General features: G+C 45.5%; 1 protein-coding gene across 3 annotated transcripts in view; it reads left to right on the top strand.

The window, feature by feature from the left end:
* LOC140202111 (protein EFR3 homolog B-like) overlaps positions 1-13222 on the top strand; it is a 280457-nt gene that overhangs the window by 180009 nt on the left and 87226 nt on the right. For all 3 annotated transcript variants that reach the window (XM_072266969.1, XM_072266968.1, XM_072266970.1), the window contains exon 13: positions 10189-10361. In XM_072266969.1, coding sequence (XP_072123070.1) covers positions 10189-10361 — 173 coding nt within the window. The remainder of the gene's footprint in view (positions 1-10188; positions 10362-13222) is intronic.

The raw sequence follows: 13222 nt of genomic DNA, 5'->3' as shown, positions 1-13222 counted from the left end.
GTCTGTTCCAGTACACCACAACTCCTGTCTCTGTCAGTACACATCAACTCCTGTCTCTGCCAGTACACCACAACTCCTGTCTCTGTCAGTACACCACAACTCCTCTCTCTGCCAGTACACATCAAATCCTGTCTCTGTCAGTACACCACAACTCCTGTCTCTGTCAGTACACTACAACTCCTCTCTATGCCAGTACACCACAGCTCCTGTCTCTGCCTGTACACCGCAATCCCTCCCTCTGCCAGTACACCACAGCACCTCTCTCTGCCTGTACATCACAATTCCCTTTCTCTCCCAGTACACCACAGCTCCTGTCTCTGCCTGTACACCGCAATCCCTCCCTCTGCCAGTACACCACAGCACCTCTCTCTGCCTGTACACCACAACACCTCTCTCTGCCTGTACATCACAATTCCCTTTCTCTCCCAGTACACCTCAATTCGCTTTCACTGCCAGTACACCACAATTCCTGTCTCTGTCAGTACATCACAACTCCTCTCTATGCCTGTATGCCACAACTCCTGTCTCTGCCTGTACACTACAACTCCTCTCTATGCCAGTACACCACAGCTCCTCTCTCTGCCTGTACACCGCAATCCCTCCCTCTGCCAATACACCACAACACCTCTCTCTGCCTGTACATCACAATTCCCTTTCTCTGTCAGTACACCACAACGCCTGTCTCTGTCAGTACACCACAATTCCTGTTTCTGCCTGTACACTACAACTCCTGTCTCTGTCAGTACACCACAACTACTCCCTCTGCCTGTACACTACAACTCCTGTCTCTGTCAGTTCACCACAACTACTCCATCTGCCAGTACACATCAACTCCTGTCTCAGTTAGTATGCCACAACTCCTGTCTCTGCCAGTACACCACAACTCCTCTCTCTGCCTGTACACCACAACTCCTGTCTCTGTCAGCACACCACAACTCCTGTCTCTGCCAGTACACCACAACTCCTCTCTCTGCCTGTACACATCAACTCCTGTCTCTGCCAGTAAACCACAACTCCTGTCTCAGTCAGTACACCACAATTCCTGTCTCTGTCAGTACATCACAACTCCTCTCTATGCCTGTACGCCACAACTCCTGTCTCTGCCTGTACACTACAACTCCTCTCTATGCCAGTACACCACAGCTCCTCTCACTGCCTGTACACCGCAATCCCTCCCTCTGCCAGTACACCATAACACCTCTCTCTGCCTGTACATCACAATTCCCTTTCTCTCCCAGTACACCTCAATTTGCTTTTACTGCCAGTACACCACAATTCCTGTCTCTGTCAGTACATCACAACTCCTCTCTATGCCTGTACGCCACAACTCCTGTCTCTGCCAGTACACCACAACTCCTCTCTCTGCCTGTACACATCAACTCCTGTCTCCGCCAGTACACCACAACTCCTGTCTCTGCCAGTACACCACAATTCCCTTTCTCTGACAGTACACCACAACCCTCTCCCTGCCAGTACACTACAGCTCCTGTCTGTTCCAGTACACCACAACTCCTGTCTCTGTCAGTACACCACAACTCCTGTCTCTGTCTGTACACCACAATCCCTCCCTCTGCCAGTACACCACAGCACCTCTCTCTGCCTGTACATCACAATTCCCTTTCTCTCCCAGTACACCTCAATTCGCTTTCACTGCCAGTACACCACAATTCCTGTCTCTGTCAGTACACCACAACACCTCTCTCTGCCTGTACATTACAATTCCCTTTCTCTCCCAGTACACCTCAATTCGCTTTTACTGCCAGTACACCACAATTCCTGTCTCTGTCAGTACATCACAACTCCTCTCTATGCCTGTACGCCACAACTCCTGTCTCTGCCAGTACACCACAACTCCTGTTTCTGCTTGTACACTACAACTCCTGTCTCTATCAGTACACCACAACTCCTGTTTCTGCCTGTACACTACAACTCTTGTCTCTGTCAGTACACCACAACTCCTGTTTCTGCCTGTACACCACAACTCCTGTCTCTGTCAGTACACCACAACTCCTGTTTCTGCCTGTACACCACAACTCCTGTTTCTGCCTGTACACCACAACTCCTGTCTCTGTCAGTACACCACAACTAATCCCTCTGCCTGTACACTACAACTCCTGTCTCTGTCAGCACACCACAACTACTCCCTCTGCCTGTACACTACAACTCCTGTCTCTGTCAGTACACCACAACTCCTCTCTCTGCCAGTACACATCAACTCCTGTCTCTGTCAGTATGCCACAACTCTTCTCTCTGTCAGTACACAATTCCCTTTCTCTGCCTGTACACCACAACTCCTGTCTCTGCCTGTACACTACAACTCCTGTCTCTGTCAATACACCACAATTCCTGTTTCTGCCTGTACACTACAACTCCTGTCTCTGTCAGTACACCACAACTACTCCCTCTGCCAGTACACATCAACTCCTGTCTCAGTCAGTATGCCACAACTCCTGTCTCTGCCAGTACACATCAACTCCTCTCTCTGCCTGTACACCACAACTCCTGTCTCTGCCAGTACACCACAACTCCTGTCTCTGCCTGTACACATCAACTCCTGTCTCTGTCAGCACACCACAACTCCTGTCTCTGCCAGTACACATCAACTCCTGTCTCTGTCAGTACACCACAACTCCTGTCTCTGTCAGTACACCACAACTCCTGTCTCTGCCAGTACACCACAACTCCTGTCTCTGCCTGTACATCACAACTCCTGTCTCTGCCAGTAAACCACAACTCCTGTCTCAGTCAATACACCACAACTCCTGTCTCTGCCAGTACATCACAACTCCTTTCGATGCCTGTATGCCACAACTCCTGTCTCTGCCTGTACACCACAACTCTCTTCTCTGTTGCATGTACCTTTCAATTCCTTCATCTAGCAAGTATCCCCCCTTAACATGACTCATAGAGTGATAAAGCAGGAAACATATTTTCCATGGTGACCAGGATTCCCATCTGAGCCAGTGCCATTTAGCTGCATTTAACTCATATCCCTCTATCTCTACACTCCATGTGGCTGTCAATGTTGAGGTCTCTCCCTCACCCACTCTCCCTGGCAGCTCATTCCATATACTGACCATCTTCTGGGTGAAAAAGCTGCTCCTGTGATTCCTATTAAATCTCCCCCCCTTACCTCAAACCTGTCTCCTCAGCTTCTTGTTTCCACAACCCTGGGAAACAGACTGCGTGCATTCTCCTGAGTATTCTCCCCCCCCCCCCCCCCCCCACCCCTCATGATTTTAAACAGCAAGTCCCGGCACCATCCTCAGAAATCATTGTATTCTTTCTAGCTTAATGGTACTTTTCCTAGAACAGCATGACCAGAACTGAACACAATGCTACAAATGGAGCCTCACCAATAACTGCCCCATAACCTCCCAACTCCAGTACTCAGTGCCCTGATGGAGACCAGTGTGTCGAAAACCTTTTTCACCACTTTCAGAGAATCGTGGAATTATACTCTGCTTATTTTTATTTTTATTTTGAGATACATCATGGAACAGACCCAGAGCTCCTGAAAATAGAATAGAGTGAATTAGGAAGGAAGCTGAGAAACAGGACCTCAAGGTTGGTAATCTCAAGATTCCTACCTGTGCCATGCAAAAGTCAGTGTATGAATAGAATGAGGTAGCAGGTAAATGTGTGACTGAAAAATTGGAGCAGGGGACAGGGATTCAGATTTCTGGATAATTGGAACCTCTTCTGGGGCAGGTGGGATCTGTACAAAAGAGATGGGTTGCACTTGAATCCAAGGGGGACCAATATTCTCGCACTCAGGTTTACCAGAGCCTTTGGGAGTGGTTTAAACTAATACGGCAGGGAGATGGGAACCAGTATGACAGAGCTGAGGATGAGCCAGCAGGTTGATAACTAGATGATGGGAGTAACATGAATGTAAGGAAGGACAAGCCAATGATTGGGTATAAATGCAGACAGAGCAAAGAGTTAAATTGTACCACAGAGGCAATATTCAAAAGGGCAATTAGTATAGGACTGAAGGTGCTGTGTTTGGATGTGGGTAGCATTTGTAATTAGGTGGACGAACGCATGGCACAATTAGAGATTGGTTGGTATGATGATGTGAGCATCACTGAGTCACGGCGGAAAGAAGGTCATAGTTAGGAGCTTAACATCAAAGGATATTTGTTATATCGAAAGGACAGGCAGGGAGGCACAGGCGCTGTTGTGGCTCAGTTCGTAAGAAGTGGAATTACATCTTTAGAAAGAGGTGACATAGGGTCAGGGAATGTTAAGTTTTGTGGGTGGAGTTAAGAAATTGCAAGGGTAAAAAAAATTATGGGAATCATATATACGCCTCTAAATAGTAGCCTAGATGAGGGATTGAGATTGCAAAGGGAGCCGGAAAAGGCAGGTAATAAGTGTAATGACACAATTGTAATGAGGGACTTCAATATGCGAGGGGATTGGGACAATCAGGTTGGTGTCGGATCACAAGAAAGGGAATTTGTTGACTGCTTATGAAATGGCTTTTCAGAGCAGCTTGTGCTTGAGCTTCCTTGGGGAAGGGCTATCTTAGGTTGTGTAATAACCTAGATGTTATTAGGGAGCTTAATATAAAGGAAGCCTCAGAAGTCAATGATCATAATATGATTGAATTCATACTGCAATTTGAGAGGGAGAAGTAGAAGTCACGTGTATTAGTATCGCAATGGAATAAAGGGAATTACAGAGGCGTGAGAGAGGAGCTTGACCAGGTGGATTGGAGGAGGATACTGGTGGGGATGACAGCAGAGTCGAGATGGCTGAGGTTTCTGGGAATAGTTCACCAGGCACAGGATACATATGTCCCACAGAGGAAGAAGTTCTCAAATGACGGGGGTAGGCAACCGTGGCTGACAAAGGAAGTTAAGGGCAGCATAAAAGCCAAGGAAATGGCATATAGGGTAGCAACAGTGTGTGGGAAGTTGGATGACTGGGAAGCTTTTAAAATCCAAAAAAAGGCAACTAAAAAAGTTATAAGAAGGGAAAAGATGAAATATGAGAGCAGACTAACCAATAATATAAAGCAGGATACCACGACCTCTGGCTGCTCACCCTCCCATTTCAGGATATGAAAAGTTTTCAGTTAGATAAAGAGTAAAAGGGAGGTGAGAGGTGATATTGGACTACAGGAACATGATGCTGCTGAGGTAGTACTGGGGGAGAAAGAAATGGCAGGTGAACTTAATAGGTACTTTACATCAGTCTTCATTGTGGAAGACACTAACAGTGTGCCAGAAGTCAGTAAGTGTCAGGGAGCAGGAGTGAGTGCCATTTTATTACAAAGGAAAAACTGATAGGCAAACTCAAAGGTCTTAAGGTGGATAAGTCACCTGGGCCAGGTGGACTACATCCCAGAGTCCTGAGAGAGGTTGCCGAAGAGATAATGGATGTACTGGTCATGATCTTTCAAGAATGACTTGATTCTGGCATGGTCCCGGAGGACTGGAAGATTGAAAATGTCACTCCACTCTTTAAGAAGAGAAGAAGACAAAAGTGAGGAAATTATAGGCCAGTTAGCCTAATCTTAGTGGTTGGGAAAGTGTTGCAGTCTATTATTAAGGATGAGGTTTTGAGGTACTTGGAGACTAATGATAGAATAAGTCAAAGTCAGCATGGTTTCTGTAAAAGGAAATCTTGCCTGACAAATCTGTTAGACTTCTTCAAGGAAGTAACAAACAGGGTTGACAAAGGAGAAGCAGTGGATGTCATTTACTTGGATTTTCAGAAGGCGTTTGATAAAGTGCAACAAATGAGGCTGCTTAACAAGAGAAAATCCTATGATATTACAGGGAAGATATTGGCATGGATAGCGGAATGGCTGACAGGCAGGAAGCAGCCAGAAAGTAGTAGATCTGTGGAATGCTCTGCCACAGACTGCGGCCGTCTGTGCATATGCTTAAGGTGGAAAGTAATCATTTTCCGATCAGTCAGAGCATCAAAGGATATAGTGAGAAGTTGGGTGTATGGGGTTGAGTGGATCTGGGATCAGCCATGATGGAATGGTGGAGCAGACTCAATGGGCTGAATGGCCTCATTCTGCTCCTATGTCTTATGGTCTAATGGTCTTCCAGCCCACTGAGGCTAAACCGATTTAATCCCAATCTAAACACAGGACAATTTACAATGACTGTGGGGGAAAACAGGCATCCGGAGAAAACCAACATACAGACAGGAAAAATGAACTTTGGCCCCCTGGGATATATCCTCCATAGTATCCAAGACATCTTCAAGGAGTGGATCCTTTGGATGGCAGTGTTCATCAGTGAGGATCGTCATCACCCAGGACATGGTACGAGAGGGAAAGCAACCAGAAATCGTGATACATGTTGGGACCAATGACATAGGCAGGAAGAGGGATGAGGTCCTGAAGTGTGAGTTTCGGGAATTAGGCAGAAGGCTGAAGAACAGGATCTCAAGGGTGGCGTTCTCAGGATTGCTGCCAGTGCTACGTGACAGTGATGATAAAAATTGGAGGAGATGGCAGTTGAATGCGTGGCTGAGGAGTTGGTGCAGGGAGCAAGGTTTTAGATTTTTAGATCATTGGGATCTCTTCTGGGGAAGGTGGGACCTGTACAGATTGGATGGGTTGCACCTGAACTCGAGGGGGAGCAATATCCTTGCAGGTAGGCTTGCTAGCATGGTTTGGGAGGATTTAAACTAATTTGCGAGGGGGATGGGACCCAGAGCGATAGAGCAGTGAAAGAAGTGCATGGAGTAAAGCCAGATCTAACATACAGAGAGGCTTTGAGGAAAGAGAAGCAGAATAAACGGTGTAAAGACAGTAAGGTAGAAGGGCTGAAATGTGTGTACCTCAATGCAAGAAACATCAGGAACAAAGGTGATGAACTGAGAGTTTGGATACATAAATGGAATTATGATGCAGTGGCCATTACAGAGACTTGGCTGGCACCAGGGCAGGAATGGATTCTCAATATTTCTGGATTTCAGTGCTTTAAAAGGGATAGAGAGGGCAGGAAAAGGGGGGGAGGGGTGGCATTACTGGTCAGGGATACTATTACAGCTACAGAAAGGGTGGGTAATGTAGCAGGATCCTCTTTTGAGTCAATATGGGTGGAAGTCAGGAACAGGAAGGGAGCAGTTACTCTATTGGGGGTATTCTATAGGCCCCCTGGTAGCAGCAGAGATACAGAGGAGCAGATTGGGAGGCAGATTTTGGAAAGGTGCAAAAATAACAGGGCTGTTATCATGGGTGACTTTAACTTCCTTAATAGTGATTGGCACCTGATTAGTTCCAAGGGTTTAGATGGGGCAGAGTTTGTTAAGTGTGTCCAGGATGGATTCCTGTCACAGTATGTGGACAGGCCGACCAGGGGGAATGCCATACTAGATCTTGTACTAGGTAATGAACCGGGTCAGGTCACAGATTTCTCAGTGGGTGAGCATCTGGGGGACAGTGACCACCGCTCCCTGGCCTTTATAATTATCATGGAAAAGGATAGAATCAAAGAGGACAGGAAAATTTTTAATTGGGGAAAGGCAAATTATGAGGCTACAAGGCTAGAACTTGCGGGTGTGAATTGGGATGATGTTTTTGCAGGGAAATGTACTATGGACATGTGGTCGATGTTTAGAGTTCTCTTACGGGATGTAAGGGATAAATTTGTCCCGGTGAGGAAGATAAAGAATGGTAGGGTGAAGGAACCATGGGTGACAAGTGAGGTGGAAAATCTAGTCAGGTGGAAGAAGGCAGCATACATGAGGTTTAGGAAGCAAGGATCAGATGGGTCTATTGAGGAACTTAGGGAAGCAAGAAAGGAGCTTAAGAAGGGGCTGAGGAGAGCAAGAAGGGGGCATGAGAAGGCCTTGGCGAGTAGGGTAAAGGAAAACCCCAAGGCATTCTTCAATTATGTGAAGAAAAGAAGGATGACAGGAGTGAGGGTAGGACCGATTAGAGATAAAGGTGGGAAGATGTGCTTGGAGGCTGTGGAAGTGAGCGAGGTCCTCAATGAATACTTCTCTTCGGTATTCACCAATGAGAGGGAATTTGATGATGGTGAGGACAATATGAGTGAGGTTGATGTTCTGGAGCATGTTGATATTAAGGGCGAGGTGGTGTTGGAGTTGTCAAAATACATTAGGACAGTTAAGTCCCCGGGGCCTGACGGAATATTCCCCAGGCTGCTCCACGAGGCGAGAGAAGAGATTGCTGAGCCTCTGCCTAGGATCTTTATGTCCTCGTTGTCCACGGGAATGGTACCGGAGGATTGGAGGGAGGCGAATGTTGTCCCCTTGTTCAAAAAAGGTAGTAGGGATAGTCCGGGCAATTATAGACCAGTGAGCCTTACATCTGTGGTGGGAAAGCTGTTGGAAAAGATTCTTAGAGATAGGATCTATAGGCATTTAGAGAATCATGGTCTGATCAGGGACAGTCAGCATGGCTTTGTGAAGGGCAGATTGTGTCTAACAAGCCTGATAGAGTTCTTTGAGGAGGTGACCAGGCATATAGATGAGGGTAGTGCAGTGGATGTGATCTATATGGATTTTAGTAAGGCATTTGACAAGGTTCCACATGGTAGGCTTATTCAGAAAGTTAAGGCATGGGATCCAGGGAAGTTTGGCCAGGTGGATTCAGAATTGGCTTGCCTGCAGAAGGCAGAGGGTGGTGGTGGAGGGAGTACATTCAGATTGGAGGATTGTGACTAGTGGTGTCCCACAAGGATCTGTTATGGGACCTCTACTTTTCGTGATTTTTGTTAACGACCTGGATGTGGGGGTAGAAAGGTGGGTTGGCAAGTTTGCAGACGACGCAAAGGTTGGTGGTGTTGTAGATAGCGTAGAGGATTGTCAAAGATTGCAGAGGGACATTGATAGGATGCAGAAGTGGGCTGAGAAGTGGCAGATGGAATTCAACCCGGAGAAGTGTGTGGTGGTACACTTTGGAAGGACAAACTCCAAGGCAGAGTACAAAGTAAATGGCAGGATACTTGGTAGTGTGGAGGAGCAGAGGGATCTCGGGGTACATGTCCACAGATCCCTGAAAGTTGCCTCACAGGTGGATAGGATAGTTAAGAAAGCTTATGGGGTGTTAGCTTTCATAAGTCGAGGGATAGAGTTTAAGAGTCACGATGTAATGATGCAGCTCTATAAAACTCTGGTTAGGCCACACTTGGAGTACTGTGTCCAGTTCTGGGCACCTCACTATAGGAAGGATGTGGAAGCATTGGAAAGGGTATGGAGGAGATTTACCAGGATGCTGCCTGGTTTAGAAAGTATGCATTATGATCAGAGATGAAGGGAGCTCGGGCTTTACTCTTTGGAGAGAAGGAGGATGAGAGGAGACATAATAGAGGTATACAAGATAATAAGAGGAATGGATAGAGTGGATAGCCAGCGCCTCTTCCCCAGGGCACCACTGCTCAATACAAGAGGACATAGCTTTAAGGTAAGGGGTGGGAAGTTCAAGGGGGATATTAGAGGAAGGTTTTTTACTCAGAGAGTGGTTGGTGCGTGGAATGCACTGCCTGAGTCGGTGGTGGAGGCAGATACACAGTGAAGTTTAAGAGACTACTAGACAGGTATATGGAGGAATCTAAGGTGGGGGTTTATATGGGAGGCAGGGTTTGAGGGTCGGCAGAACATTGTGGGCCGAAGGGCCTGTACTGTGCTGTACTATTCTATGCCCTCTTCACACTGTTACCGTCAGGAAACAGGTACAGAAGCCTCCTCCAGAAGCACACACTCAGCGATACATTTATTTATCATGAATTTCATTGTACTACTGCTGTAAAGCTGAAAAATTTCATGACATGTACCAGTGATATTAAATCTGATTTTTGTAAAATTGTCATCCTAACTGCTTTGCTGCGATAGCTCTGCTGTTCAGTGTGAAACTGAAATCCAATTTGTCATCCCATAATGCAAAACCTCACAGATATCTGAATTAAGCTCCATTTGCTAATCCTCAATTACCCAGCTAATCAAGATCTTTCTGTAAATCCTCATAACGCTTTTCACTGTCAGTGACTTCATCTATGTTAATGTCAGCTGCAAACTTACCAACCATTCTTTACGTTCTCAGTCAGTGATGTCAGCTCCAGCAACAGCAGATTCCAGAGATACACTTTGTTCCTTGTAGGAGCTTGATCTTTCCCAACCTGCCATGTGGAGGATCTATAAGCACATGTTTCACTTTTCACGGTTGTTGTTCTGTTTTCCTGCCTGCAGGTGACAATTGGGTTTCAGAGCAAGAATCTGTTAGCAACCTTGCCCTCCTCCTTCTTGGAGTCTCTTCTGTCTACAGCATTAATGGAGGATGCTGAACTTCGACTCCTTGTTATCGAGATCCTCCTCAGTCTGATCGACCGTCAGGAAAACAGGCACAAGTTCTCTCATGTCAGGTGTGTGTTCTAAGCAGCCTTCACCCTGTCTCTTTCTCTCTGCCCTGTTCTTCTGCAGGCATATTTCCTCCTTGTCATCCTCTAGTATTAACCATAGATACAACGCACACAAAATGCTGAAGCATCTCGTTAAGCATCATCACTTCTCATGAAGGGTCCTGGCCCAAAACATCGACTGTTGGTGCTGCCTGACCTGCTGATTCCCTCCAACAATTTGTGTGTTTCTCTGGATACCCAGCATCTGAGAAATCTCTTATGTTTACCATGTTGTGCAGGGAGTTCTTGCATTGTTTCACAGTGGAACATTTCAAAGTTCAGTTTATTGTGATATGCACAAGTACACGTATACAAACCTTACTTGTAGCAGCGCCAGAGGTACAGTACATCATATAAACAGCATTCACAAGAAAAAACTACCCTCAACCATCAGACTCTTGAATCAGAGGGGAGAAAGCCACTCAACTTTGCTTGCTCCATCACTGAATTGTTCCCCAAAATATCTTCTCTCTTTCATACAGTCATAGAAAAGTACAGCACAGAAACAGGCCATTTAGCCCATCTAGGCTGAACCATTTCAACTATCCACTCCCATTGACCAGAGCCCTCCATACCCCAACCATCCAAACTTCAACGTTCAAATTGACTTCAGATGCGCCATGTGCTAGCAGCAAATTCCACAATCTCACGACCCTCTGAGTGAAGAAGTTTTCCCTCAAGTTCCCCTTAAACTGTTCACTTTTCACTCTTAACATATGACCTTTGGTTGTTGACCCACCCAACCTCAGTGGAAAAAACCTGCTTGCATTTACCTTATCTATACCCCTCATAATTTTGTATACCTCTATCAAATCTCCTTTCAACCTTCGATGTTCCAAGGAATAAAGTCTAACCTATTCAATCTTTCCTTATAACTCAGGTCCTCCAGACCCAGCAATATCTATGTAAATTTTCTCTGTACTCTTTCAATCTTATTTACATCTTTCCTGTAGGTAGGTGACCAAAATTGCACACAATACTCCAAATTAGGCCTCGCTAATGTCTTATACAACTTAAGCATAACGTTCCACCTCCTATACTCAGTACTTTGATTTATGAAGGCCAATGGACCAAAAGTTTTCTTTACAACCCTGTGTATTTGTGAAGCCACTTACAATGAATTATGGACCTGTATTCCCAGATCTCTTTGTTCTATCACACTCCTCAGTGCCCTCACTGTGTGACACCTACCCTGGTTGGTCCTGCCAAAGTACAACACCTCACACTTGTCTGCAGTAAGTTCCATCTGTCATTTTTCAGCCCATTTTCCAGCTGCTCTAGATCCTGCTACAAGCCACAATTGCCTTCCTCATTGTCCACTACACTCCCAATCTGCAAATTTGCTGATCCAGTTAACCACATTATCATCCAGTTTGTTGATATAGATGACAAACGACACTGGACTCAGCACCGATCCCTGCAGCACACCACTAGTCACAGGCTTCCAGTCAGAGAAACAACTATCTACTACCACTCTCTGTCTTCTCCCACAAAGTCAATGTCTAATCCAGTTTACTACCTCATCCTGAATGCCAAGCGACTGAACTTTCCTGACCAACCTCCCATGTGGGACCTTCTCAAGTGCCTTACTAAAGTCCATGTAGACAACATCAACTTTCCTGGTAACTTCCTCGAAAAACTCTTTAAGATTGGTTAGACATGACCTACCATACACGAAGCCATGCTGACTATCCTTAATCAATCCATGTTTATCCAAATTTTTATATACCTAGTCCCTTACAATACTTTCCAGTAACTTTCCCACTACTGATGCCAGGCTCACTGGCTCATAATTTCCTGGTTCATTTTTAAAACCTTTCTTGAACATTGGAACAACATTGGCAATCCTCCAATCCCCTTGTACCTCGCCTGTCACTAAGGATGATTTAAATATCTCTTTATGACCCGAGCAATTTCTGCACTTGCCTCCCGTAGAGTCTGAAGGAACACCTCGTCAGTCAGGGCTTATCCACCCTGATTTGCCTCAAGACAGCAAACACATCCTCTTCTGTAATCTGTATAGGGTCCATGAAGTTGATGCTGTTTACCTCACTTTGATAGACTCTGTGTCCGTCTCCTGAGTAAATACAGATGCAAAAAATTTATTTAAGATCTCCCCCATCTGTTTTGGCTCCACGCATGGATTACCATTCTGATCTTCCAGAGGACCAGTTCTGTCCCTTGCAATCCTTTTGCTCTTAACATATCTGTAAAATTCCTTAGGATTCTCCTTCACCTAGTCAGCTAGAGCAAATTCATATCTTCTTTTAGCCTTCCTGATTCCTTTCTTAAGTGCTCTCTTGCATTTCTTCTACTCCATAAGCACCTCATTTGCTCCTACATGCCTATACCTGCTATGCACCTTGTTTTTTCTTAACCAGGGCTCAAAATCTCTTGAAAATCAAGGTTTCCTACACCCATTATTATTACCTTTTATTCTGACAGGAAATTACAAGCTTTGTACTCTCAAAATTTCACTTTTGAAAGCCTCCAATTTACCAACTACACCTTTGCCAGAAAATAGCCTGTCACAATCCACAGTTGCCAGATCATTTCTGATATCATCAAAATTGGCCTTTCTCCCATTAGAATCTCAACCCGCAGACCAGACCTATCTTTTGGCATATTTACTTTGAAACTAATGGCATTGTGATCACTAGATTCAAAGTGTTCCCTACACAGACTGACGTCACCTGCCCTGTCTCATTCCCCAGTAGGAGATCAAGTATCGCACATTCTCTCATTGGCACTTCTACATACTGATTAAGGAAACCTCCCTGAACACAAATGACAAACTCCATCCCATCTATTCCTTTTACAGTATG

Source organism: Mobula birostris, chromosome 8 (genome assembly GCF_030028105.1).
Source record: "Mobula birostris isolate sMobBir1 chromosome 8, sMobBir1.hap1, whole genome shotgun sequence".
NCBI lineage: Eukaryota > Metazoa > Chordata > Chondrichthyes > Myliobatiformes > Myliobatidae > Mobula > Mobula birostris.
The sequence above is the reverse complement of the archived record's forward strand: the minus strand, read 5'-3'. Positions and strand labels throughout refer to the sequence as shown.